Source organism: Saccopteryx leptura, chromosome 3 (genome assembly GCF_036850995.1).
Source record: "Saccopteryx leptura isolate mSacLep1 chromosome 3, mSacLep1_pri_phased_curated, whole genome shotgun sequence".
Classification (NCBI taxonomy): Eukaryota; Metazoa; Chordata; class Mammalia; order Chiroptera; family Emballonuridae; genus Saccopteryx; species Saccopteryx leptura.
In genome coordinates this window covers 5,528,142-5,554,880 of record NC_089505.1, presented here as the reverse complement: position 1 = coordinate 5,554,880, position 26,739 = coordinate 5,528,142, and the positions used below count along the sequence as shown (strand labels likewise).

General features: G+C 55.0%; 1 protein-coding gene across 17 annotated transcripts in view; it reads right to left on the bottom strand.

Moving 5' to 3' along the window:
• Nucleotides 1-26,739, bottom strand: part of AFDN (afadin, adherens junction formation factor) — a 150,382-nt gene that overhangs the window by 92,652 nt on the left and 30,991 nt on the right. For 8 of the 17 annotated variants that reach the window (XM_066372832.1, XM_066372838.1, XM_066372840.1 and 5 more), the window contains exons 2-5: nucleotides 24,659-24,854; nucleotides 20,163-20,278; nucleotides 13,115-13,278; nucleotides 10,712-10,872 (exon numbers count right to left, since the gene is read on the bottom strand). In XM_066372832.1, coding sequence (XP_066228929.1) covers nucleotides 10,712-10,872; nucleotides 13,115-13,278; nucleotides 20,163-20,278; nucleotides 24,659-24,854 — 637 coding nt within the window. The remainder of the gene's footprint in view (nucleotides 1-10,711; nucleotides 10,873-13,114; nucleotides 13,279-20,162; nucleotides 20,279-24,658; nucleotides 24,855-26,739) is intronic. The other 9 variants (XM_066372833.1, XM_066372839.1, XM_066372842.1 and 6 more) reach the window with 3 other exon arrangements.

The window sequence follows — 26,739 nt, the reverse complement described above, 5'->3', positions numbered from 1 at the left end:
AGACTGACACAGACACAAGAAGTAGTTTAAGACCATAGTCCAGGTTGCTGGAAACATAAGCACGGCTACGAGAAGGTGACAGAAACGCTCCTGAGCTCAGTGGCTGGTAGAGGCCTCTCTGCTGAACCCACGTGGCACAAGCCCGCAGGACAAGCCACAGCTGCACGACCACCTGAGGGGCTCTCTGGGCAGCGGAACCAGCAAGCCCGCAGGACAGGCCACAGCTGCACGACCACCTGAGGGGCTCTCTGGGCAGCGGAACCAGCAAGCCCGCAGGACAGGCCACAGCTGCACGACCACCTGAGGGGCTCTCTGGGCAGCGGAACCAGCAAGCCCGCAGGACAGGCCACAGCTGCACGACCACCTGAGGGGCTCTCTGGGCAGCGGAACCAGCAAGCCCGCAGGACAGGCCACAGCTGCACGACCACCTGAGGGGCTCTCTGGGCAGCGGAACCAGCAAGCCCGTAGGACAGGCCACAGCTGCACGACCACCTGAGGGGCTCTCTGGGCAGCGGAACCAGCAAGCCCGCAGGACAAGCCACAGCTGCACGACCACCTGAGGGGCTCTCTGGGCAGCGGAACCAGCAAGCGTGCAGGACAACCGGGACAAGCCTGGGGGTTCGCCAGCCGGGGCGCACGGTGAGGTGGGAACGGGGAGATGCAGACAGTTTGTGACCAGAGCGTGATCACAGGTCAGACTTCATTCTAGTCCAAGCAGCAGCCATTGGGAAGCTTTGAGCTCTGCGGGTAGGAGTGAGCCAGTGAGCACATGCGTGCGTGCGTGTGTCTGTGTGTGTGTGTGTGTATGTGTGCGTGTCTGTGTGCGTGTTTGTGTGCGTGTTTGTGTGCGTGTGTATGTGTGCGTGTGTGTGTGCGCGTGTGTATGTGTGTGTGCGTATGTGTGTGTGTGTGCGTGTGTGCGTATGTGTGTGTGTGTTTGTGTGTGCGTATGTGTGTCTGTGTGCGTGTGTGTATGTGTGTGTGTGCGCGTGTGTATGTGCGTGTGTGTGCATATGTGTGTGCGTGTGTGTGTGCGTGTGTGTGTGTGTGTGTGTGTGTGTGTGTGTAGGAGGTGGGCACAATGCTACTTGTGCTTAGGAAGAGGCCCCTGGCCCCTGGATAAAGCACGGCTGTGGGAGGACAGCAGCCAGCAGGGAGCCTCCCTCCTCAGGGACGCCGCCCTTCCCGACGCACAGGGCTGTGTGATGCACACGGCATGCACAGGGCTGTGTGATGCACACGGCACACATAGGCCCGAGACGTGAAAACAGTTCTGTAGACTGAGGTCATCTCTACATGCAAAGGACAAACTTGACCGTCTGTTTTAAAAGCTGAAGAGATGGACTTGTGTCCTCATCCAGATGTCTACCAAAAATGCAAATGGTCAGGAATTCAATTTTTCTAAAAAATCTTAAATCTGCTAAAGGCACAGACACATACTTTGTAATCCCAAAGTTGTATACTATAGATGATGAGAAATACTTTTGGCCTGAAAAAATTTAAGGACAAGGTTTATCATTATCAGAACATTATTTAAAAAAATCAGTATGGTTCCTACAGAGAATGTAATTTTTCTAAAGGACACATGGTGATAAAACTGAAAAAAATCATACTCACATGGCCAGAAAAATTTAGTTATTGGATGGGATTTTTTTTTCAGCAATTTGAATATTTTAGAGCATCTACCTAAAACTTGATTCGATTTTAGTATAAATGTTAAGGCTTTCTTACAAGTAAGAAATGGATACAGTTTATCTAATTTAAAAGGTTTTTGTTTTATAAACATTAATGCCATAGCGTGGTCTTAATCGAGATACATAACTGCTAATTTGCTAACACAGAGAAGAGAGGTCAGCGTTTGAAAACTCCTGCTCTGGCTACACTCTGACATTACGTAGAACACGGCCCGACTCTGACATTACGTAGAACAGGGCCCGACTCTGACATTACGTAGAACAGGGCCCGACTCTGACATTACGTAGAACAGGGCCCGACTCTGACATTACGTAGAACACGGCCCGACTCTGACATTACGTAGAACACGGCCCGACTCTGACATTACGTAGAACACGGCCCGACTCTGACATTACGTAGAACACGGCCCGACTCTGACATTACGTAGAACACGGCCCGACTCTGACATTACGTAGAACACGGCCCGACTCTGACATTACGTAGAACAGGGCCCGACTCTGACATTACGTAGAACACGGCCCGACTCTGACATTACGTAGAATAGGGCCCGACTCTGACATTACGTAGAACACGGCCCGACTCTGACATTACGTAGAACACGGCCCGACTCTGACATTACGTAGAACAGGGCCCGACTCTGACATTACGTAGAACAGGGCCCGACTCTGACATTACGTAGAACAGGGCCCGACTCTGACATTACGTAGAACACGGCCCGACTCTGACATTACGTAGAACACGGCCCGACTCTGACATTACGTAGAATAGGGCCCGACTCTGACATTACGTAGAACACGGCCCGACTCTGACATTACGTAGAACAGGGCCCGACTCTGACATTACGTAGAACACGGCCCGACTCTGACATTACGTAGAACACGGCCCGACTCTGACATTACGTAGAATAGGGCCCGACTCTGACATTACGTAGAACACGGCCCGACTCTGACATTACGTAGAACAGGGCCCGACTCTGACATTACGTAGAACACGGCCCGACTCTGACATTACGTAGAACACGGCCCGACTCTGACATTACGTAGAACACGGCCCGACTCTGACATTACGTAGAATAGGGCCCGACTCTGACATTACGTAGAACACGGCCCGACTCTGACATTACGTAGAACAGGGCCCGACTCTGACATTACGTAGAACACGGCCCGACTCTGACATTACGTAGAACACGGCCCGACTCTGACATTACGTAGAACACGGCCCGACTCTGACATTACGTAGAACACGGCCGGACTCTGACATTACGTAGAACACGGCCCGACTCTGACATTACGTAGAACACGGCCCGACTCTGACATTACGTAGAATAGGGCCCGACTCTGACATTACGTAGAATAGGGCCCGACTCTGACATTACGTAGAATACGGCCCGACTCTGACATTACGTAGAACAGGGCCCGACTCTGACATTACGTAGAACACGGCCCGACTCTGACATTACGTAGAACACGGCCCGACTCTGACATTACGTAGAACACGGCCCGACTCTGACATTACGTAGAACACGGCCCGACTCTGACATTACGTAGAACACGGCCCGACTCTGACATTACGTAGAACACGGCCCGACTCTGACATTACGTAGAACACGGCCCGACTCTGACATTACGTAGAACACGGCCCGACTCTGACATTACGTAGAACACGGCCCGACTCTGACATTACGTAGAACAGGGCCCGACTCTGACATTACGTAGAATAGGGCCCGACTCTGACATTACGTAGAACAGGGCCCGACTCTGACATTACGTAGAATAGGGCCCGACTCTGACATTACGTAGAACACGGCCCGACTCTGACATTACGTAGAATAGGGCCCGACTCTGACATTACGTAGAACACGGCCCGACTCTGACATTACGTAGAACAGGGCCCGACTCTGACATTACGTAGAACACGGCCCGACTCTGACATTACGTAGAACACGGCCCGACTCTGACATTACGTAGAACAGGGCCCGACTCTGACATTACGTAGAACACGGCCCGACTCTGACATTACGTAGAATAGGGCCCGACTCTGACATTACGTAGAATAGGGCCCGACTCTGACATTACGTAGAATACGGCCCGACTCTGACATTACGTAGAATAGGGCCCGACTCTGACATTACGTAGAACACGGCCCGACTCTGACATTACGTAGAACACGGCCCGACTCTGACATTACGTAGAACAGGGCCCGACTCTGACATTACGTAGAACACGGCCCGACTCTGACATTACGTAGAATACGGCCCGACTCTGACATTACGTAGAACACGGCCCGACTCTGACATTACGTAGAACAGGGCCCGACTCTGACATTACGTAGAACAGGGCCCGACTCTGACATTACGTAGAACACGGCCCGACTCTGACATTACGTAGAACACGGCCCGACTCTGACATTACGTAGAACACGGCCCGACTCTGACATTACGTAGAACACGGCCCGACTCTGACATTACGTAGAACAGGGCCCGACTCTGACATTACGTAGAACACGGCCCGACTCTGACAAAGAGCCCGCGGGGGCTCACGACATGCAGGGGCCGCAGGGGCAACTGGTCTCCGAGTCCGTCTGCCCAAGACCGTGGGCGAGAGCAGCGACGTCCAGGACAGACTCGAAGCAGGCTCACAGCCCATCACCACAGTCTCAGGAAGAGCACCAGCCCCGGTCAGTGGAAGAGCGTCCGTGCCACAGATCAATGAACTGAGATACAGGACATTTCTGGGTCAACCATACAGGAGTTAGAAGAAACCACAGAGTGAATACAATATACCTGAGTATTAAAAATAAAATCCAGGGCCAAAGCGGTTACAGGTTATGGCGTCTGGTCAGCTGTGAAGTGAGTCAGACGTGTGCATGGAAGTTATGTTACTGGGACTTGGGAACCAACTAACTTGGGGTGATGAGACCAGCTGCTGCTCTCAGAGAAGCCGGGCCCACATGTGGTCACCTCACCAGCACACAATCTTTACCAACTAACAGTTATAGCTTTAAAAAATATATTTTCAAGCTATTCATTAAAAACAAACAAAACACCTGAATATATTTGACTTCCTTACTATCAACCATTAACAGCAATTTTACAAACAAAATCTAGTTTTCTGGGGTTTCTGGGAGCCTATGTAGAACAGTGTTCCTGCTATCCACCACCGCTTTCACAGATAAGATCTACTTTCTACCACCTGAAACCTCACCCATGCCCAGGGACAACGCCTCCCAACATCAGATCACTCCTGAGTCATCACTGCCACCTGACACGGCTGACTGCACACGCCACACCATACCATCACACGCCACACTGCACACACCACGCCACACTGCACACGCCACACCGCACACGCCACACCATTACACGCCACACCGCATATGCCACACCAGCACATGCCACACCGCACACGCCACACTGCACATGCCACACCACACACGCCACACCGCACACGCCACACCGCACATGCCACACCACACACGCCACACCGCACACGCCACACCGCACATGCCACACCGCACACGCCACACCGCACATGCCACACCGCACACGCCAAACCGCACACGCCACACCGCACACGCCACACCGCACACACCACACTGCACATGCCACACCGCACACACCACACTGCACATGCCACACCGCACACACCACACTGCACATGCCACACCGCACACGCCACACCACACACGCCACACAGAAGTGAAACCTCCCTCCTGCTCTCACAAGTCCTCTCATCCCACAGCCCAGTGGCATCTGCCCAGGACTGTCACCTGAGTGCCTCCTCCTCGGGGAGACCCAGCCTGTTAGCAGTTCCTGGCGATCCCACCCCATCCCCTGCCCCCCGCACCCTGCTCCCACACCAGTCGCCCCGGCCTGAAGCTCAGGCTCCATGAAGAGCCCCCTCAACGCCCAGATCCACACGCTCCAGCAGCTGACTGGCGGATCTCACCAGAATGGCAGAGACAGTCAATGCGCGTGTCCGGGGCGCAGCCTGAAGGGACCGCAGAACGTGCCTGTTTTATCTCACTTTCTGTATCCTTGTCCTTTCTCCCTCCTCGTCTTCTCCAGTGTCCGTATTTAAGTCACTCCAAATCCTTGACTGCGCAAGGTAGAACGCATAAGCAGAGCAACTGGAGCTTCAAAACTGATCAGGTTACGTATTAAGGGAACTAGCAGGTCCCCACTCTGCTGGTTTTTTTGAGTCACCAATAGTACAAATCCCATGAAATGCAGAACGAGGACTCAGGGATGTGAGCACTAGGGCCAGCATGCACCTGTGCTCTGGATGGCATGGCCGTCTCCACCAGACCCTTCCAGACCCGCGGCTGTGAGCACTAGGGCCAGCATGCACTGTGCTCTGGATGGCATGGCCGTCTCCACCAGACCCTTCCAGACCCACGGCCGCCGTCCCCACGGCACGGAAACACACACCCTGCAGAGCCCAGGAGAAACGGGGCGTTGGCAATTTCTGTCATGGCGGCAGAAGTCAGGTGACCGTGCCTCTCAGAACCAGGGTGCAGCCACCTCACCAATGGAGACGAGAGAGGCGACTAAGAAAATACAGGCTAAGGCGTTCCCACGACTAACGAGTCAACACAGCTTCCCTGACGATCAAACCTGCTGCCACAGGGACTGGACTGTGGTCACTGACACGGTCGGGACAGGGACTGGACTGTGGTCACTGACATGGTCGGGACAGGGACTGGACTGTGGTCACTGACATGGTCGGGACAGGGACTGGACTGTGGTCACTGACATGGTAGGACAGGGACTGGACTGTGGTCACTGACATGGTCAGGACATGGACTGGACTGTGGTCACTGACATGGTAGGACAGGGACTGGACTGTGGTCACTGACATGGTCGGGACAGGGACTGGACTGTGGTCACTGACACGGTCGGGACAGGGACTGGACTGTGGTCACTGACACGGTCGGGACAGGGACTGGACTGTGGTCACTGACACGGTCGGGACAGGGACTGGACTGTGGTCACTGACACGGTCGGGACAGGGACTGGACTGTGGTCACTGACACGGTCGGGACAGGGACTAGAGCCCTTTGACTCAGGTTTGGAGTCCAGAGAAGGGTCCACATGAGCGATCTCTCCAGCCAGCACTGCTCTACATGCCCTAGAGATACCTACCCGTGCCAACCCCGCCACCAGGAAGCGAGCGGACAGGTGCAGAAGGCAGCGTGGGGAGGCCCGATTCCTGAGCACCTGAATGGAACCTTACAAAAACCGCAATGCTGATGACCTATCAGTCAGACATCTTTGGGAAAGGCTGGATGAATGACAGCCCTCCTAATAACAATGATTTTTTGAAACTCAAATGATCATGCTACTAGTTTTTACCAAGTAACCCTACTTTATAACTAATTAGTAACTTCATAATAAATATTTCATTTGCGGAAACAATTATAGCTTAATTACAAATAAAAGTTATGTCAACTAGCTAAAAATGTACAAAATCGGATTTATAGCTCAAACAGTGCAGTCATGTGCTCTGTCTCCAGCATGTTTCCTCAGGGTCCTAGACCCCGTCCAGGGCACTCTGTCCAGGGCCAGGGCACTCTGTCCAGGGCACTCTGTCCGGGGCACTCTGTCCAGGGCCAGGGCACTCTGTCCGGGGCACTCTGTCCAGGGCACTCTGTCCGGGGCACTCTGTCCGGGGCACTCTGTCCAGGGCCAGGGCACTCTGTCCAGGGCACTCTGTCCAGGGCACTCTGTCCGGGGCACTCTGTCCAGGGCACTCTGTCCGGGGCACTCTGTCCGGGGCACTCTGTCCAGGGCCAGGGCACTCTGTCCAGGGCACTCTGTCCAGGGCACTCTGTCCAGGGCACTCTGTCCGGGGCACTCTGTCCAGGGCCAGGGCACTCTGTCCAGGGCACTCTGTCCGGGGCACTCTGTCCGGGGCACTCTGTCCGGGGCACTCTGTCCAGGGCCAGGGCACTCTGTCCAGGGCACTCTGTCCGGGGCACTCTGTCCAGGGCACTCTGTCCAGGGCACTCTGTCCGGGGCACTCTGTCCGGGACGTGCAGGAAGGTGGGGACTGTGCAGACGCTGCCCCGAGTGCAGCAGTCGACAGGAGACAAGCTGGGCTCTCCAGACACCGAGTAACCCTAAGCAGACATCGGTATGGCTGTGTGGTCATACAGACAGGAAGCAATTACTAATTTGACAACATATCCTGACTGGATATATTCACAAATATTCACAAAAAGCCTAAAATATTTTGGTATAACATTGTTAAATATTGTAACAGCGTATTTATTTTTGATATTACTATGTGTTAAAGGAAGAATTATATTGTTAAGGAAAAAAATTTCTCCCCAGAGAAAGATACCCAGATTTTCTAAAACCAAAGTAGTAAAAAAACCAAAAAAGTGTATTTCCTAGCTTTGTCCACTCAACAGGCTTAGAAGCAAAGACTGACAAGTACGAGGGACACTCCTAGCAACCAGGTCCTTGTCCCACTGAGGACGCAGGAACGCCAAGTCTGGGGCAGGGGGCGCGCAGGCAGGCTAGCCCTCCCACAGGGAAGCACCAGAGGCCACAGGGCTCTGAGACCCACGTGCCCGCTGGAAGAGACCCCGCTGGCCGACGTGACAATGCGCCAGGCAGAAGAGACCCTGATGGCCCGACGTGACAATGCACCAGTCAGAAGAGACCCACGTGCCCGCTGGAAGAGGCCCCGCTGGCCGACGTGACAATGCACCAGTCAGAAGAGACCCCGCTGGCCCGACGTGACAATGCACCAGTCAGAAGAGATCCAGGTGCCCGCTGGAAGAGACCCGCTGGCCCGACGTGACAATGCACCAGTCAGAAGAGACCCCGCTGGCCCAACGTGACAATGCACCAGTCAGAAGAGACCCCGCTGGCCTGACGTGACAATGCACCAGTCAGAAGAGACCCCACTGGCCCGACGTGACAATGCACCAGTCAGAAGAGACCAGTGTGCCTGACGTGACAATGCACCAGTCAGAAGAGACCCCGCTGGCCCGACGTGACAATGCACCAGTCAGAAGAGACCCCACTGGCCCGACGTGACAATGCACCAGTCAGAAGAGACCCCGCTGGCCCGACGTGACAATGCACCAGTCAGAAGAGACCCCGCTGGCCTGACGTGACAATGCACCAGTCAGAAGAGACCCCACTGGCCCGACGTGACAATGCACCAGTCAGAAGAGACCCAGGTGCCCGCTGGAAGAGACCCCGCTTGCCCGACGTGACAATGCACCAGTCAGAAGAGACCCTGATGGCCCGACGTGACAATGCACCAGTCAGAAGAGATCCCGCTGGCCGACGTGACAATGCACCAGTCAGAAGAGACCCCGCTGGCCCAACGTGACAATGCACCAGTCAGAAGAGACCAGCGTGCCCGATGGCAGACGCTGAGAAACCTGAACCCACGACCCATGGAACCTTCGCAAATCACCGCTCACCTGTGGCTGCCCCCAAAGTACTCGTCCCACCATCCTCCCAAAGACCTAACCCTGTGTCCCTAATTAACTAAGCAAGTGCAGAAACGGGAAAACCGGAAACAGCACCACAGGATGTAGCTGCAAAACCTACGAAACAACCTCGGTTTGTTTTTTTAAACCCAGTAAGCAAACTGGAAGGGGGATTTCAGAGTGAGAGACAGACAGGGACGGAGGCAAGCAGGCTTTGCTGGGGTCCCCGGGCAGTCGGGACACGGAACAGCACCCAGGGGGCTGACAGCACCAAGGAGCCCCTGCTGACTGCTCTGTGTGCTGCTAACAGTACTGTGAGTTTGGTTTTGGAGAAATCCTTAGCTTACAGGAAAAATACACGGACACATTTATGAACAGAATAACGAGAACTCGGGGATTTGCTTCAAAGGAATTCAGATCAGGAGAGACGGCAGCAGTCTGTGTGGGGGCAGAGATGGGGAGAGCCCCGTGGCCGCCTCTCCTGCTCTGTGGGCACCTGAAACCTACCCAAGTTTAAGGGGAAGAAAAGGGAGAGAGAGAAGAGCCCCGTGGCCGCCTCTCCTGCTCTGTGGACACCTGGAATCTGCCCGAGTTTAAGGGGAAGAAAAGGGAGAGAGACGAGCCCCGTGGGGAAAAGAGTGTGATTGGCCGCATCTCTGCGCCCGGAGCTCCCACACGGAAGCCAGCACCGACCCGTGCACACAGGCCACATGGCCGCCCCCTTCAGCAAGGCCTCACGCCCCTTACTGGACGCTGGATCATACTATCTAGGGTGAGCGCCCTCCCCAGCGGACCGCACAGAGGGGCCCGGGACCCACACCTGAGACGGGCCGCCCGTCCGCCCTCCCCAGGGGACCGCACAGAGGGGCCCGGAACCCGCACCTGAGTCGGGCCGCCCGTCCGAGCTCCCCAGCGGACCGCACAGAGGGGCCCGGGACCCGCACCTGAGTAGGGCCGCCCGTCCGCCCTCCCCAGGGGACCGCACAGAGGGGCCCGGGACCCGCACCTGAGTCGGGCCGCCCGTCCGCCCTCCCCAGGGGACCGCACAGAGGGGCCCGGGACCCGCACCTGAGTCGGGCCGCCCGTCCGCCCTCCCCAGGGGACCGCACAGAGGGGCCCGGGACCCGCACCTGAGTCGGGCCGCCCGTCCGCCCTCCCCAGCGGACCGCACAGAGGGGCCCGAGACCCGCACCTGAGTAGGGCCGCCCGTCCGAGCTCCCCAGCGGACCGCACAGAGGGGCCCGGGACCCACACCTGAGACGGGCCGCCTGTCCGCCCTCCCCAGGGGACCGCACAGAGGGGCCCGGGACCCGCACCTGAGTCGGGCCGCCCGTCCACTCTCCCCAGGGGACCGCACAGAGGGGCCTGGGACCCGCACCTGAGTCGGGCCGCCCGTCCGCTCTCCCCAGGGGACCGCACAGAGGGGCCCGGGACCCGCACCTGAGTCGGGCCGCCCGTCCGCCCTCCCCAGGGGACCGCACAGAGGGGCCCGGGACCCGCACCTGAGTCGGGCCGCCCGTCCGCCCTCCCCAGGGGACCGCACAGAGGGGCCCGGGACCCGCACCTGAGTCGGGCCGCCCGTCCGAGCTGCGGAACTCCTGCATCCGCTTCTCCAGCTTCTGCTGCCGGCGCCGCTTCATCACCACCTCGGGGTTGGAGATGGTGCGGGTGAAGCTGGTCTCGGGCATGTCCTTGTACACCTCGGCGGCCAGGCGCGAGTTCTCGCTGGGGGAGAGAGGACATCAACGGCACGTTTAACAGTGTGGAGGAGACAGTTCTACTGCGGTCAGACACGGCTCAGACCGGCAGGCATCTGCTGGCTGCGTGCACCCCACACAGGTCTGACGAGCTACCACGGATAAAGAACAGTTTCTCTACACACAAACTGACACACTGGGCTACGCAGAAATGTCTATGGTGTGTTTATACAACTGAGTTACTGTGTCTTAACAAGGCTAGGAAAAAAACATAATTATACACTGCTCTCATTTCCACCGATGTTATCCTAAAACAGACCAAGTGATACACAACATTCCAACCACAAGAAATAAGATATACTCTTCTTTAGATTATTTAACAAGAGTTACCAACGCTCACTTTCGTGAAGCTAAATTTCTTGAAGCTAAAAAAGAAGTTGCTGCAACAGGTCATACAAAAAGGAGGCAAGTGTACAGAATGACAAGTTGAAAACTAAATACAATGTATCGCTGACATACTTGACGAAAGTTTGAGAACTATATTTGGAAGATGACATTCTCAATCATAAAAATAATTAAAACCCAAACATGATTCATTATAAGTAGCTAACTTTCTTAACAAATAATGTATCACCTCATAAACTAAACTGATAAAACAAAACCACTGTATAAGTTTTAAACTCTCTTCTTTGGTATTGTTCATGTATCAGCAGAATATTTACCCACGTTCTTTCTCTTGTAGAACTGCACTAACAAGAGCCTGACTATGTAATACTCTTCCCAAGAGTTCACATTCCTCACGTGGGCATCACTGCCTAACAGGTTAATATCCAATGCAAAGTGGGCTCAAATTCCATTCCAAAGTAAACATCATTCAATGACAAATGGTTAATATCCTCAATACATACAGAACACTTAGAATTAGTCAAAAATGAAAAAAAGATTTGAAAAGGTCTTAACAGAGGAATATAAGGAGTTACTGAACGTGTAGAAAGACATTCCTTGTTAAACTCCATGAACGGGAGATGCTCTGTGCTGCAGAGAAAACAGGCTGCTCTGTGACACCGGCAGTTCCCGGAGCACAAGGAGATGAGAGGAGAGGGCAGGTGACATCGGGGAACAATCTGGCTAGGGAAGCACCCGAGCTGGCCCGATACATTCTTCTAACACAAACCCTAAGGAATTATGAGTCCCCCAAATTCTGGACCAAGGCCAGCCACTGCAGTACTACTTATAACACCCAAACACCTGTGACTACCTACAGGCACACAAAGGGCGTGTTTCATCAATCATGGGAAAGTTATATGACAGGATAGTGTGTAAATCACTTATTTAATACCTATTTTTGTGAATATATTGTATTTTGATGTGAAACAAATTACATATATCAGTGAGAAAATGTCGTGAAAAGTTCTAGTTTTAAGACTATGAATACATTTCCATTTAAGAACTCTTGCAGACAAATGAAGTGGGCGGGTGTGCAGCCAACACAAGCTGCAGTCCCCTCTGGGCTCCGTGATGACAGGTGACGCCTTTCCCCTCTGGCAGATGCACGAGCTCTGACTTCTAGCACGAACACCTGTTACTTCCGCAGCAGACGAGCAGAATGCGGAGACTCCACAGCCCACGCCAAGGCGGGCGAGGGCCCGAGTGTGACTGTGGAGCTCACCAAGCGGACACCAGAGGCTGCACTGCAGCCTGCAGACTCCCACAGACGGGAAAGGCCAGTCCTCTCATGTCACTCTTCCTGTTATAATAAAAGGCCAGCGGTCACCGCGGAGCTCACCAAACGGACAGCCAGAGGCTGCACTGCGGCCTGCAGACTCCCACAGACGGGAAAGGCCAGTCCTCTCATGTCCCTCTTTGTGTTATAATGAAAGGCCAGCGGTCTCGCCTATTCCCTCGGCCCCGAGGGCAGAAGCCCACGTCTGCACAGGTAAGGACATCCTGGACGGACTCACTGCTGGTGACCACCTCTGACCGTGTTAAGCGCACCTGAGTCACAGGACTCAGCCTGGTGCTGTGAAGGCCAACCAGGCAGAAATGCAGAGAGGTGAAGAGGAAGAGACCACGGACATCCACGGTCCACTCAGAAAAACAAGACTGGCCGCCAGTCTGCCTGCTTAGGTCAGCACACACAGCAGTGACACACACTGTTAGCTACACATCTCAGCACGCAAGAGCCAGCGTTGACCCAAATCAGCTGCTGAGCAGACAGTATGCTACACTCAGAACCCAGAGAGACAGGAGCACTTCCAGAACTGACTTACATGTCCTCCCCGTGGAAGAGCCTGTCCTCTTTGTCCGATGCCTGTCTCGTTGCCTCCTTCTCCCTCCTTTTCTTCTCCTTCTTTTCTTTCTTCGAGAGAGTCCTCTTGAAGTTCTGGATAACCCCTTCTTTCTCCTGCTTTTCAGGTCCATTACTCTGGGCCTTCTGATAAAAACAACACGGTCACCGCACGGGCCACCCGGACTCCCCTCCCCCTCCCGGGAGGCCCGGCTCAGAGTGCCTCGTGTGCTACATACAGCACGGCTCCCGGGCCAGGGGCAGGCGCAGCGAGAGCGCGCTCCCCAGCTCACTGGCTGCGGTCACGAGTGGACTCATCAAACCCTAACGAAGCATACACTCAACATCTGTGTGTCACTGTCGGTAAACTTTACTGTCATTCAAAACCAATAAGCAAGAGGGCAAACAAAAACCCAAACCCAGTAAGAAAACTGGGGTGAGAATTATGGAATCTGATTTTCAATAAATAAAAATCCAAATAATTTACATAAAGTAATTTAAATTTAAAAACCTAACAAAAATATGGAAATAACTAAGCATTTAAATCATTATCTACTCCGGCCCTGGCCGAATGGCTCAGTGGTAGAGCATCAGCTTGGCACATGGACGTCTCTGGTTCAATTCCCCGTCGGGGCACACAGGAGAAGCAACCACCTTCTTCTCTCCCCCTCCTTCTCCTGCTTCTCTCTCTCTTCCCCTCTCACAGCCAGTGGCTCAACTGGTTCAAACATGGGCCCAGGTGCTGAGGACAGATCAGTTGGTTCCAGTGTGTCAGCCTCAGGCACTAAAAATAGCTCGATTGAGTCGAGCATCAGCCCAAGACGGGTTGCTGAGTGGATCCCCGTCGGGGCATGTGCAGGAATCTCTCTACCTTGCCTTCCCTCATTAAAAAAAAAAAAATCATTATCCACTATAAAGATTTTTAACTTCAAAAGAAATGGTAAGAGTAGCTATAATAAATTGGCTTTTAATAAAGCCAAGTTATAAGTATATTTTGTGCAAAAACTTCTAATTTCTTTTCCAGATCTTGTTTGCTTGTTCATTCTTAATTTATAACATGGCCTGCCAGCAAATGACACAGAGAGAAATTTTTTCATATAACTTTCAAGGAAAATAAAATTTTAATTTATTAATATTTAATTGAGGAAGAAAAGTGCCTGCTGTATTATGCCTGTTGCCATTTCCACGGCTCGCTCCCTGGGCGGCGTCCTGACCCTAAGGGCCTGTACCCAGGCCACGGACAGGCGCAGCAGCAGACGCTGTGGTGCAGAAACGCAACGAGCACACACAGAAAGACACGAAGGCCTGCGATGCAGCAGCCGCCGAGCACGCTAGCCGGGGAGGCCGAGGACACGCATCTGCATGTCCAGGCCCCTCCAGCGGACACTGACACCACAGCAACACGCGAGTTCCTGCTGCCCAAGTGAACAGCATCAACGCAGTCTTTTCCCAAACTGTTGGGGGAAAAAAATTAAACCGAAGATTTTTCCCAAAATATTAACCTTTGCATTTGCTATCACCTGTCAACTACGAATGCGCATGTACTATGCCACTTGATTTAACACAGAATTTTAGTTTTTTCACATTCTATCAGTATTTCATAGTCTTCCATCTAAGAACAGCAGCACAGGAATCCAGCCCACCTACTGCCCGAGAGCCACAGTCACTGTGACCTCATCCAAAGCAGCCCAGGAAGTCGACTCAGTCCCACCCTAACAGTGGGAAATGAAAGAGGTTCCCAGTGTGCCTCACACTGAGCTGTGCCTGAACACTCACATAAATGGGTCATTACAGTCTTATTTTCCCTTCTGATTTTCTCTTATTAAAACATGACTTTAAAACTAGGAGGGAACACTGGAGCTATGACTTGAGCATTAAATCTTTCAATAACTAAAGCTTACATAACTCTTCCTTGAAACAGTTAAGAAGCAATATTTGGGATTATTCCATAAAACAGAGGATGTAGCAGTGAGAAGCTGGGCTACCTTTAAATTATTTCTCAAGAAGGAGTAAAAGAGTAGGCTACAAAGAGAAGCAAAAAGGAGAATTCCCATAAGAGAAACGCTGGCCTTGCTGAGCCCTGGTCCTGGTCCCGGGAGGATGCTGAGCCCTGGTTCTGGTCCTGGCCCCGGGAGGATGCTGAGCCCTGGTCCTGGTCCCGGGAGGATGCTGAGCCCTGGTCCTGGTCCTGGCCCCGGGAGGATGCTGAGCCCTGGTCCTGGTCCTGGTCCCGGGAGGATGCTGAGCCCTGGTCCTGGTCCCGGGAGGATGCTGAGCCCTGGTCCTGGTCCTGGCCCCGGGAGGATGCTGAGCCCTGGTCCTGGCCCCGGGAGGATGCTGAGCCCTGGTCCTGGTCCTGGCCCCGGGAGGATGCTGAGCCCTGGTCCTGGTCCTGGCCCCGGGAGGATGCTGAGCCCTGGTCCTGGCACGGGAGGATGCTGAGCCCTGGTCCTGGCCCCGGGAGGATGCTAAGCCCTGGTTCTGGTCCTGGTCCTGGGAGGATGCTGAGCCCTGGTCCTGGTCCTGGGAGGATGCTGAGCCCTGGTCCTGGCCCCGGGAAGATGCTAAGCCCTGGTTCTGGTCCCGGGAGGATGCTGAGCCCTGGTCCTGGTCCTGGCCCCGGGAGGATGCTGAGCCCTGGTCCTGGTCCCGGGAGGATGCTAAGCCCTGGTTCTGGTCCTGGTCCTGGGAGGATGCTGAGCCCTGGTCCTGGTCCTGGGAGGATGCTGAGCCCTGGTCCTGGTCCCGGGAAGATGCTAAGCCCTGGTTCTGGTCCCGGGAGGATGCTGAGCCCTGGTCCTGGTCCCGGGAGGATGCTAAGCCCTGGTTCTGGTCCTGGTCCTGGGAGGATGCTGAGCCCTGGTCCTGGTCCTGGTCCTGGGAGGATGCTGAGCCCTGGTCCTGGTCCCGGGAAGATGCTAAGCCCTGGTTCTGGTCCCGGGAGGATGCTAAGCCCTGGTTCTGGTCCTGGTCCTGGGAGGATGCTGAGCCCTGGTCCTGGTCCCGGGAGGATGCTGAGCCCTGGTCCTGGTCCTGGTCCTGGGAGGATGCTGAGCCCTGGTTCTGGTCCTGGTCCTGGGAGGATGCTGAGCCCTGGTCCTGGGAGGATGCTGAGCCCTGGTACTGGTTCTGGTCCTGGCCCCGGGAGGATGCTGAGCCCTGGTCCTGGTCCCGGGAGGATGCTGAGCCCTGGTCCTGGTCCCGGGAGGATACTGAGCCCTGGTCCTGGTCCTGGGAGGATGCTGAGCCCTGGTCCTGGTCCTGGTCCTGGGAGGATGCTGAGCCCTGGTCCTGGGAGGATGCTGAGCCCTGGTCCTGGTCCTGGCCCCGGGAGGATGCTGAGCCCTGGTCCTGGTCCCGGGAGGATGCTGAGCCCTGGTCCTGGTCCCGGGAGGATGCTAAGCCCTGGTTCTGGTCCTGGTCCTGGGAGGATGCTGAGCCCTGGTCCTGGTCCTGGTCCTGGGAGGATGCTGAGCCCTGGTCCTGGTCCCGGGAGGATGCTGAGCCCTGGTCCTGGTCCTGGTCCTGGCCCCGGGAGGATGCTGAGCCCTGGTCCTGGTCCCGGGAAGATGCTAAGCCCTGGTCCTGGTCCTGGGAGGATGCTGAGCCCTGGTCCTGGTCCTGGGAGGATGCTGAGCCCTGGTCCTGGTCCTGGGAGGATGCTGAGCCCTGGTCCTGGTCCCGGGAGGATGCTGAGCCCTGGTCCTGGCCCCGGGAGGATGCTGAGCCCTGGTCCTGGTCCCGGGAGGATGCTGAGCCCTGGTCCTGGTCCCGGGAGGATGCTGAGCCCTGGTCCTGGCCCCGGGAGGATGCTGAGCCCTGGTCCTGGTCCCGGGAAGATGCTAAGCCCTGGTTCTGGTCCCGGGAGGATGCTGAGCCCTGGTCCTGGTCCTGGCCCCGGGAGGATGCTGAGCCCTGGTCCTGGTCCCGGGAGGATGCTAAGCCCTGGTTCTGGTCCTGGTCCTGGAAGGATGCTGAGCCCTGGTCCTGGTCCTGGTCCTGGGAGGATGCTGAGCCCTGGTCCTGGTCCCGGGAAGATGCTAAGCCCTGGTTCTGGTCCCGGGAGGATGCTGAGCCCTGGTCCTGGTCCTGGGAGGATGCTGAGCCCTGGTCCTGGCCCCGGGAGGATGCTGAGCCCTGGTCCTGGTCCCGGGAGGATGCTGAGCCCTGGTCCTGGCCCCGGGAGGATGCTGAGCCCTGGTCCTGGTCCCGGGAAGATGCTAAGCCCTGGTTCTGGTCCCGGGAGGATGCTGAGCCCTGGTCCTGGTCCTGGCCCCGGGAGGATGCTGAGCCCTGGTCCTGGTCCCGGGAGGATGCTAAGCCCTGGTTCTGGTCCTGGTCCTGGGAGGATGCTGAGCCCTGGTCCTGGTCCTGGTCCTGGGAGGATGCTGAGCCCTGGTCCTGGTCCCGGGAAGATGCTAAGCCCTGGTTCTGGTCCCGGGAGGATGCTGAGCCCTGGTCCTGGTCCCGGGAGGATGCTAAGCCCTGGTTCTGGTCCTGGTCCTGGGAGGATGCTGAGCCCTGGTCCTGGTCCTGGTCCTGGGAGGATGCTGAGCCCTGGTCCTGGCCCCGGGAGGATGCTGAGCCCTGGTCCTGGTCCTGGGAGGATGCTGAGCCCTGGTCCTGGTCCTGGCCCCGGGAGGATGCTGAGCCCTGGTCCTGGTCCTGGCCCCGGGAGGATGCTGAGCCCTGGTCCTGGTTCTGGGAGGATACTGAGCCCTGGTCCTGGTCCTGGCCCCGGGAGGATACTGAGCCCTGGTCCTAGTCATGGGAGGATGCTGAGCCCTGGTCCTGGTCCCGGGAGGATGCTAAGCCCTGGTTCTGGTCCTGGTCCTGGGAGGATGCTGAGCCCTGGTCCTGGCCCCGGGAGGATGCTGAGCCCTGGTCCTGGTCCCGGGAGGATGCTAAGCCCTGGTTCTGGTCCTGGTCCTGGGAGGATGCTGAGCCCTGGTCCTGGTCCTGGGAGGATGCTGAGCCCTGGTCCTGGCCCCGGGAGGATGCTGAGCCCTGGTCCTGGTCCCGGGAAGATGCTAAGCCCTGGTTCTGGTCCTGGCCCGGGAGGATGCTGAGCCCTGGTCCTGGTCCTGGGAGGATGCTGAGCCCTGGTCCTGGCCCCGGGAGGATGCTGAGCCCTGGTCCTGGTCCCGGGAAGATGCTAAGCCCTGGTTCTGGTCCCGGGAGGATGCTGAGCCCTGGTCCTGGTCCCGGGAGGATGCTAAGCCCTGGTTCTGGTCCTGGTCCCGGGAGGATGCTGAGCCCTGGTCCTGGTTCTGGGAGGATGCTGAGCCCTGGTCCTGGTCCCGGGAGGATACTGAGCCCTGGTCCTGGTCCCGGGAGGATACTGAGCCCTGGTCCTGGTCATGGGAGGATGCTGAGCCCTGGTCCTGGTCCTGGTCCTGGGAGGATGCTGAGCCCTGGTCCTGGTCCCGGGAGGATACTGAGCCCTGGTCCTGGTCCCGGGAGGATACTGAGCCCTGGTCCTGGTCATGGGAGGATGCTGAGCCCTGGTCCTGGTCCCGGGAGGATACTGAGCCCTGGTCCTGGTCCCGGGAGGATACTGAGCCCTGGTCCTGGTCCCGGGAGGATACTGAGCCCTGGTCCTGGTCATGGGAGGATGCTGAGCCCTGGTCCTGGTCCCGGGAGGATACTGAGCCCTGGTCCTGGTCCCGGGAGGATGCTGAGCCCTGGTCCTGGTCCCGGGAGGATACTGAGCCCTGGTCCTGGTCCCGGGAGGATACTGAGCCCTGGTCCTGGCCCCGGGAGGATGCTGAGCCCTGGTCCTGGCCCCGGGAGGATACTGAGCCCTGGTCCTGGCCCCGGGAGGATGCTGAGCCCTGGTCCTGGTCCTGGCCCCGGGAGGATGCTGAGCCCTGGTCCTGGTCCCGGGAGGATACTGAGCCCTGGTCCTGGTCCTGGCCCCGGGAGGATGCTGAGCCCTGGTCCTGGTCCCAGGAGGATGCTGAGCCCTGGTCCTGGTCCCGGGAGGATACTGAGCCCTGGTCCTGGTCCTGGGAGGATGCTGAGCCCTGGTCCTGGTCATGGGAGGATGCTGAGCCCTGGTCCTGGTCCCGGGAGGATACTGAGCCCTGGTCCTGGTCCCGGGAGGATACTGAGCCCTGGTCCTGGTCCCGGGAGGATACTGAGCCCTGGTCCTGGTCATGGGAGGATGCTGAGCCCTGGTCCTGGTCCCGGGAGGATACTGAGCCCTGGTCCTGGCCCCGGGAGGATACTGAGCCCTGGTCCTGGCCCCGGGAGGATACTGAGCCCTGGTCCTGGCCCCGGGAGGATGCTGAGCCCTGGTCCTGGTCCTGGCCCCGGGAGGATGCTGAGCCCTGGTCCTGGTCCCGGGAGGATACTGAGCCCTGGTCCTGGCCCCGGGAGGATACTGAGCCCTGGTCCTGGCCCCGGGAGGATACTGAGCCCTGGTCCTGGCCCCGGGAGGATGCTGAGCCCTGGTCCTGGTCCTGGCCCCGGGAGGATGCTGAGCCCTGGTCCTGGTCCCGGGAGGATACTGAGCCCTGGTCCTGGTCCTGGCCCCGGGAGGATGCTGAGCCCTGGTCCTGGTCCCAGGAGGATGCTGAGCCCTGGTCCTGGTCCCGGGAGGATACTGAGCCCTGGTCCTGGTCCTGGTCCCGGGAGGATGCTGAGCCCTGGTCCTGGTCCTGGCCCCGGGAGGATGCTGAGCCCTGGTCCTGGTCCCGGGAGGATACTGAGCCCTGGTCCTGGTCCCGGGAGGATACTGAGCCCTGGTCCTGGTCCCGGGAGGATACTGAGCCCTGGTCCTGGTCCCGGGAGGATGCTGAGCCCTGGTCCTGGTCCTGGTCCCGGGAGGATGCTGAGCTCTGGTCCTGATCCCAGGAGGATGCTGAGCCCTGGTCCTGGTCCTGGTCCCGGGAGGATGCTGAGCCCTGGTCCTGGTCCCGGGAGGATGCTAAGCCCTGGTTCTGGTCCTGGTCCCGGGAGGATGCTGAGCCCTGGTCCTGGACCTGGCCCCGGCCCCCAGAGGGGAGGGGCTCCCATGAGATGCCCACCTTAGGAGCAATAGCGTCATTCTCATTCTTCAGGACAAACCGGCCCTCCCGATCATCTTTATTCCAATTCAGTTGCACAACAAGTGGCTTCTCATCTATATCCAATCTTCTTTCTTCTTCAAAACATGAAATGAGAAAAAATAAGCCGTGGTTATGTAATGGCTCCAGCCACTACAATTCTATTCACATAAAACACCTTATTACCTCAAGTACCTGGTGACAGACTGAAATATAATTCCAAATGTTAAGTGAGAATTTTAATAGTATTTTGTTGCACTGTACGTATACTACCCAGACCAAGTGCAGACACTGACCAGGGACCACTCCTGACAACACTCAGTCTTACTGGGAAAATCAGAGAGACACCCACGAAGCAGGGGGAAAACAGAGTAGCGCACTCACTGTGAGCCTGTTTCTGTAAATGAAATGACCTCAACGCAACAGGGCAGCCAGGGGTGATGCTAATACATCACAGAAGCTCCACCGAGTCACATGGAACTTTTCTTCTCCTATGACTGTTACATGCTATCAAGAAAGGGTAACGAGCCCTGGCTGGCAGGCTCAATTGGTTAAAGTTATCCCAAAATTCCAAGGTTGCAGGGCTGATCCCACGTCAGGGCGCACACAAGAAGTGACCGACGACGGCACCACTAAGTGGAACGACAAGCTAATACTCCCCCGCTCATCTCTCTAAAATCAATCAAAAAAAAAAAGAGAGAAAGAAAAAAAAAGGGCAGTGACCCAAACGGCATCACCAGCCTTGCAGGGTCTGCCACTCACCCTCCTCAACCCTCATCCCTCCACCACGAGGCCACCACCCTCTCCTCTGTCACCATCAAGTGCCCAGTTCGTGCAACACTTTCCTCCTCAGTGGAAACCACACGAGCCCGGGCACACCGACCGGGAAAGTGGCAGCCCACTCAAGAACTCCCTGGGGCTCCACACGGCCTGACCACCCACTAGGAGCCTACAGTCGGCAAAGATTGTCCAGCTAACTGTGTACAGGAGGTGCTAAGAGGGCAGCAAAGAGAGGAGGCAGCATGACTGTGGCCCAGGAAGCAAGACTTAACAGAACAAATTTAAAAGATAAAAAGACCGATAGAGACATTTAGTAAATAATACATGTAAACAGTAACGCTAATCACCAGCATACAAGCCTAACAAATTCTAAATTATTTTATCAACTAAAAACATGAGAAATGAAAACCAAGTTATAGATCTATAATTGGATCGAGAAATTTAAAATTCCTCCTATAAACCAAAATTACCACCGTATTATAAAATTTGTACTAAGTAAAAACCCTTCACACTGTGTTTTCAAAAAACTAATATTAAGAACAAATACATCTAAATCATAAATACAGTGTGTCCGTAAAGTCATGGTGCACTTTTGACTGGTCACAGAAAAGCAACAAAAGACAGAAATGCACCAAATATTAATAAAAGGAATGCCTCCCAGTTTCTGTAGGATGATGTGGCAGCATGTGCGCATGCACAGATGATGATGTAACACTGTGTATACAGCGGAGCAGCCCAGGCACGGCCATGCCAGTTGAGATGTGGACACTACAGAGGAAAGTTCAGTGTGTTCTGTGGCTCGCTAAATTCAAATCCGTGACCAAATTGCAACGTGAATATTGGTGAGTTTATAAGGAAGCGCCACCACACAGGAATAACATTACTCAGTGGGATAAGCAGGTGAAGGAAACCAGCAGTTTGGTGGAGAAACCCCGTTCTGGTAGGCCATCAGTCAGTGACGAGTCTGTAGAGGCTATACGGGATAACTACCTAAGGAGCCCTAAAAAATCTGTGCGTGAGCCCACATCGAACTGCACTGAATAGGTATGAAACTGGGAGAGTTCTCCTTTTATTTGGTGCAGATTTCACATTTCTATCGTCTTTTGTTGCTTTCCTGTGACCGGTCAAAAGTGCACCATGACTTTACGGACACACTGTATAAAGCAGGAACAAGGTGCGATCCCCTAGTACACGCGCGTGAACCCGAGTGTGAGTGTCGTCGGGACCCTACACGCCCGCACACACTGAGCTGGCTCCTGCCTCAGTGGGTCTCATGCTTTTTCTTTCTCCAGCTGACCTCACAAAGGAACCCTAACACACAAAAAGGGGACAGTGGAGTTTCCCTGGAATTGGCTCCCAGAGTTCAGAGGAGAATTTCCAATTTCCAATGGAGAAGTCCCATCTGTCAGACGCTGTCCCATCCACTCAGAGGATGCAGGTGTCATGTGGGTGTCGAGCTGGGTTTTCCACGGTGCTGAACAAAACCACAAGCACTGCCCCAAACCCCCACGGGAGCACCCGGGTCTCGAACTGGGTAGGGCCCATGGGTATCCCCCCCCAGTGGGGAGTAACTGTGATTGAGAATGGAATGAGATACTGGGTTTTCCCTTCCCTTTATGTATACTCCTTGTTTCCAACAGTCACAAAGTTGTAAGAGCATAAACACTCATTATCTGTCTGAACACGGCTACTCAGTGAGTGAGCTGTCAGGTGCTCTCTGGCCTAGCAGTGCCGGTTCTGGGAGCCGGAGGAGCCCGAGCACGCACACCGGGGCTCCCTCGCGTCTGAGGCACAGGGGCCTCTGCTCTGGGCACCAGGACATGGAAGGACAGAGCCAGACCGTCCTGTCCCCTCGCCTCAGGCTGGGAAGAGACCACTTCCTTTTCCTTTATACTCCTCTGTTGTTTTCACTACCTTACAAGTCATATATTTTACTTTTTTATTAAAAACAAATCTAATAAAGAAAATCTCAAGGTGCTGGACCAGTGGTGGTGCAGTGGATAGAGCGCTGAGTTGGGACACTGATGTCCCTAGTTTGAAACCCTGAGGATGCTGGCTTGAGAGTGGGCTCATCAGTTTGAGAGCAGGCTTGCCAGCTTGAGTGTGGGCTCATCAACATGATCCCAAGGTTGCTGGCTTGAAGCCCAAGATCACTTGCTTGAGAAGGGGTCACTGGCTTGGCTTGAGGCCCCCCCCCCCAAGGCACGTATGAGAAGCAATCAATGAACAACTGAAGTGAAGCAACTACGAGTTGATGCTTCTCATTTCTCTTCCCTCTCTTTCCTTCCCTGTCTCTCTCTAAAACTCAATTTTTAAAAATTAAAAAAAAAACAACCTAGGCCTGGTCAGGGCACACAGGAGAAGCGCCTATCTGCTCCTCCACATCCCTCCCCCTTCTCTCTCTCTCTCTCTCTCTCTCTCTCTCTCTCTCTCCCTCTCTTGCAGCCATGGCTCAGTAGGAGTGAGTTAGCCCTGGGTGCTGAGGATGGCTCCATGGCCTCTGCCTCAGGCGCTATGAAGAGCTCCGTTGCTGAGCAATGGAGCAATGCCCCAGATGGGCAGAGCACTGCCCCCTAGTGGGCTTGCTGGGTGGATCTCGGTTGGGCGCATTCAGAAGTCTGTGTCTCTCCTGCCTCCGTTCTTCTCAATGAATAAAAAAAATAAAAATAAATTTTTTAAAAAAGAAAAGAAAACCTAAAGAAAAACAGTTCTTTAAAAAAACTGTTAGACCTCAAATTCCAACCCTACATCCTGGGTACTACAGTCTTCTCTCGGTGGTCCTCCACCGGCCCCAGAGCTCACAGAGAAAGGGCTGAAGTCCGAGAGATGCCTTCCTCCTGGACGATTCTGGGTGCAGGAAAACCTCAGCCCCAGGACCTGTCCGGAATGGAGGCTGTGCCCCACGGTCCCCTTCAGCCTGGGCACTCTCTGTGCAGGCGACACTCCCAACCTGACACCCGGGATAAACCACCAACCACCACGGCCCACACTCCACTGCTGGGGGAACAAGTGTTGAGTCATACTGGAATTTCACACTGGACAAAAAGTTTTGCCCAATTTCAAATTTACAAAGAAAGCTGTATTTTTGAAGTAAAAAATAAAATAATGTTCAAATAGGATTTGTGGATAGAACTTAAACAGGTATTCAAACTGGGTTTGTATAACCCTTTATTTGCTCTGCATTAGGTAGTTTCTCAGGTGACTCAACATTTCTAAAGCACCCAAATTTATAAATCTCTGTATTTCTAATCAGTCTTATTTAAATTGTCATTTGATATAAATATATGAAGTATTTTCAGATATTTTAAATATTACGAGGAGAAATAGCTAACTACATAGAGAGCTTCTTCAAGATGCTCCCATTTCCCCAAACAGTAATGAAAATAGGCTGTTTCACATCCCAAAAGAATCCAGTAAGACTGGTGAGTTATCTCATGTATTTAACTAGGTTACTATTATAATCTACACATTAGAGTTACAAGAAAAATTTCTCCAAAGGCAAGTAGCATCCGGTCATCCATGTATGTGACACCCAGACCTGCCGGATAACTTTACTTAGGATGAGCACATGTGACCCTACATGCACTCTGACTCCCAACAGGCACGCGTGCCAGGGGTGGCTAAGAACCTTTCCGGGACACGGAGGCTCCGCCCACGGCCCCGCCCACGCCCGACGCAGGCTGCACCCGCACACTGACCTCCGCTGACGTGCACCTCGTAGAGCGAGTACTTGGGGGAGGACAGCATGCGCATGTCGGGCCGGAACTTCTCCGCCAGCGTCTCGATGACGTCCTGCGTGGTGGCCGTGCTGGAGACCCGGATGCATTTTGTTGCAAAGTTTCCAGCAGCTTTGTCTTGAAAATAAAACCTCATCACTCCATGGAACTCCAAATCCTGAAAGAAAACAAAATGGTATATTTTTAGGAAAACGGCATTCTAAAAAGATTCATTTTTTATAAGAATAATAAATGAAAAACAAGATTCACCATTTTTAAAAAACGTATCATTACTTCAAACATCTGAGACAGACACTGAGAGAGAGAGGAGGGATTTTCATTTTGAAATTCAATTATGTGACTTGGGACAAGTTACAAAGTCTCTTGGCCGCACTCGTCCCCTGTGGGAGATGGGCTGCCGGGCAGCTGACGTCGGCAAGGGCAGCACACTGACCTCCCGCACACGCGGGCATCTGACCGGGACTGCAGACTCTGCCCGTCTCTGTAACCGCCCAGTCAGCAGGCACTGCTACTGAGCCACGGTCAGGATTTGGTCACTAGAATTCAGTTCTAGGTGTCTTGCTCAAGCAGTTAGGTGACAAACGCAGCTCTAAACGCCGAGTCGAGTCGGGGAACTCCAGCCGTGGCCCGTCTGTCCCTGAGGGCCGTCCAGCTGCGCCAGGCCCAGGACGAGGGCGCGGGGAGCCGTCCGCCTCAGTCCTGCCGTGAGTGTGAACGGGACTCTTCACTTTTACAGCATGTAACTGTAACTAATTTTCAGTACAAACTACTAGTCCCAAAATCAACAAATGTACTTAGGTTATTCTTACAACCTTGCTTCTAGAGAGAAATTTACCCTGGACTCCGTCACAAGACTGCCATACAAGCTGGGCTGAGGCCCACGCACAATGCGATGTTCTTCTCATTTGATTTTTTTCTTTTAAATCAATTAAAATGCAGTTTATTTAGGTGGAACTCACACGAGTTTGATGCCCTGTGATTTCACCTATGAATCCCAGAGGTTTACATCCCACAGGTGGGACCATTGTGTCATTGGGGGTGAGGTCTGGTTTAGCTGGGTCACACTGCATAGGGGGGGGGGTCTGGTTTAGCTGGGTTACACTGCATGGGGGAGGGTCTGGTTTTGCTGGGTCACACTGCATCAAGGAGGTTCCGGTTTAGCTGGGTCACACTGCATCAAGGAGGGTCCGGTTTAGCTGGGTCACACTGCATGGGGGAGGGTCTGGTTTAGCTGGGTCACACTGCATGGAGGGGTTGGTTTAGCTGGGTCACACTGCATGGAGGGGTTGGTTTAGCTGGGTCACACTGCATGGGGGGTCTGGTTTAGCTGGGTCACACTGCATGGGGGAGGGTCTGGTTTTGCTGGGTCACACTGCATGGGGGGGTCTGGTTTTGCTGGGTCACACTGCATGGGGGGTCTGGTTTTGCTGGGTCACACTGCATGGGGGAGTCTTGGTTTAGCTGGGTCACACTGCTTTGGGGAATCTGGTTTAGCTGGGTCACACTACATTGGGGCATCTGGTTTAGCTGAGTTACACTGCATGGGGGGGTCTGGTTTTGCTGGGTCACACTGCATGGGGGAGGGTCTGGTTTAGCTGGGTCACACTGCTTTGGGGCATCTGGTTTAGCTGGGTCACACTGTATGAGGGGGTCTGGTTTAGCTGGGTCACACTGCATGGGAGAGGGTCTGGTTTAGCTGGGTCACACTGGGGGAGGGTCTGGTTTTGCTGGGTCACAGTGCATGGGGGGGTCTAGTTTAGCTGGGTCACACTGCATGGGGGGTCTGGTTTTGCTGGGTCACACTGCATGGGGGAGTCTGGTTTAGCTGGGTCACACTGCATGGGGGGTCTGGTTTAGCTGGGTCACACTGCTTTGGGGAATCTGGTTTAGCTGGGTCACACTGCATGGGGGCATCTGGTTTAGCTGGGTCACACTGCATGGGGGGTCTAGTTTAGCTGGGTCACACTGCATGGGGGGTCTGGTTTTGCTGGGTCACACTGCATGGGGGAGTCTGGTTTAGCTGGGTCACACTGCATGGGGGG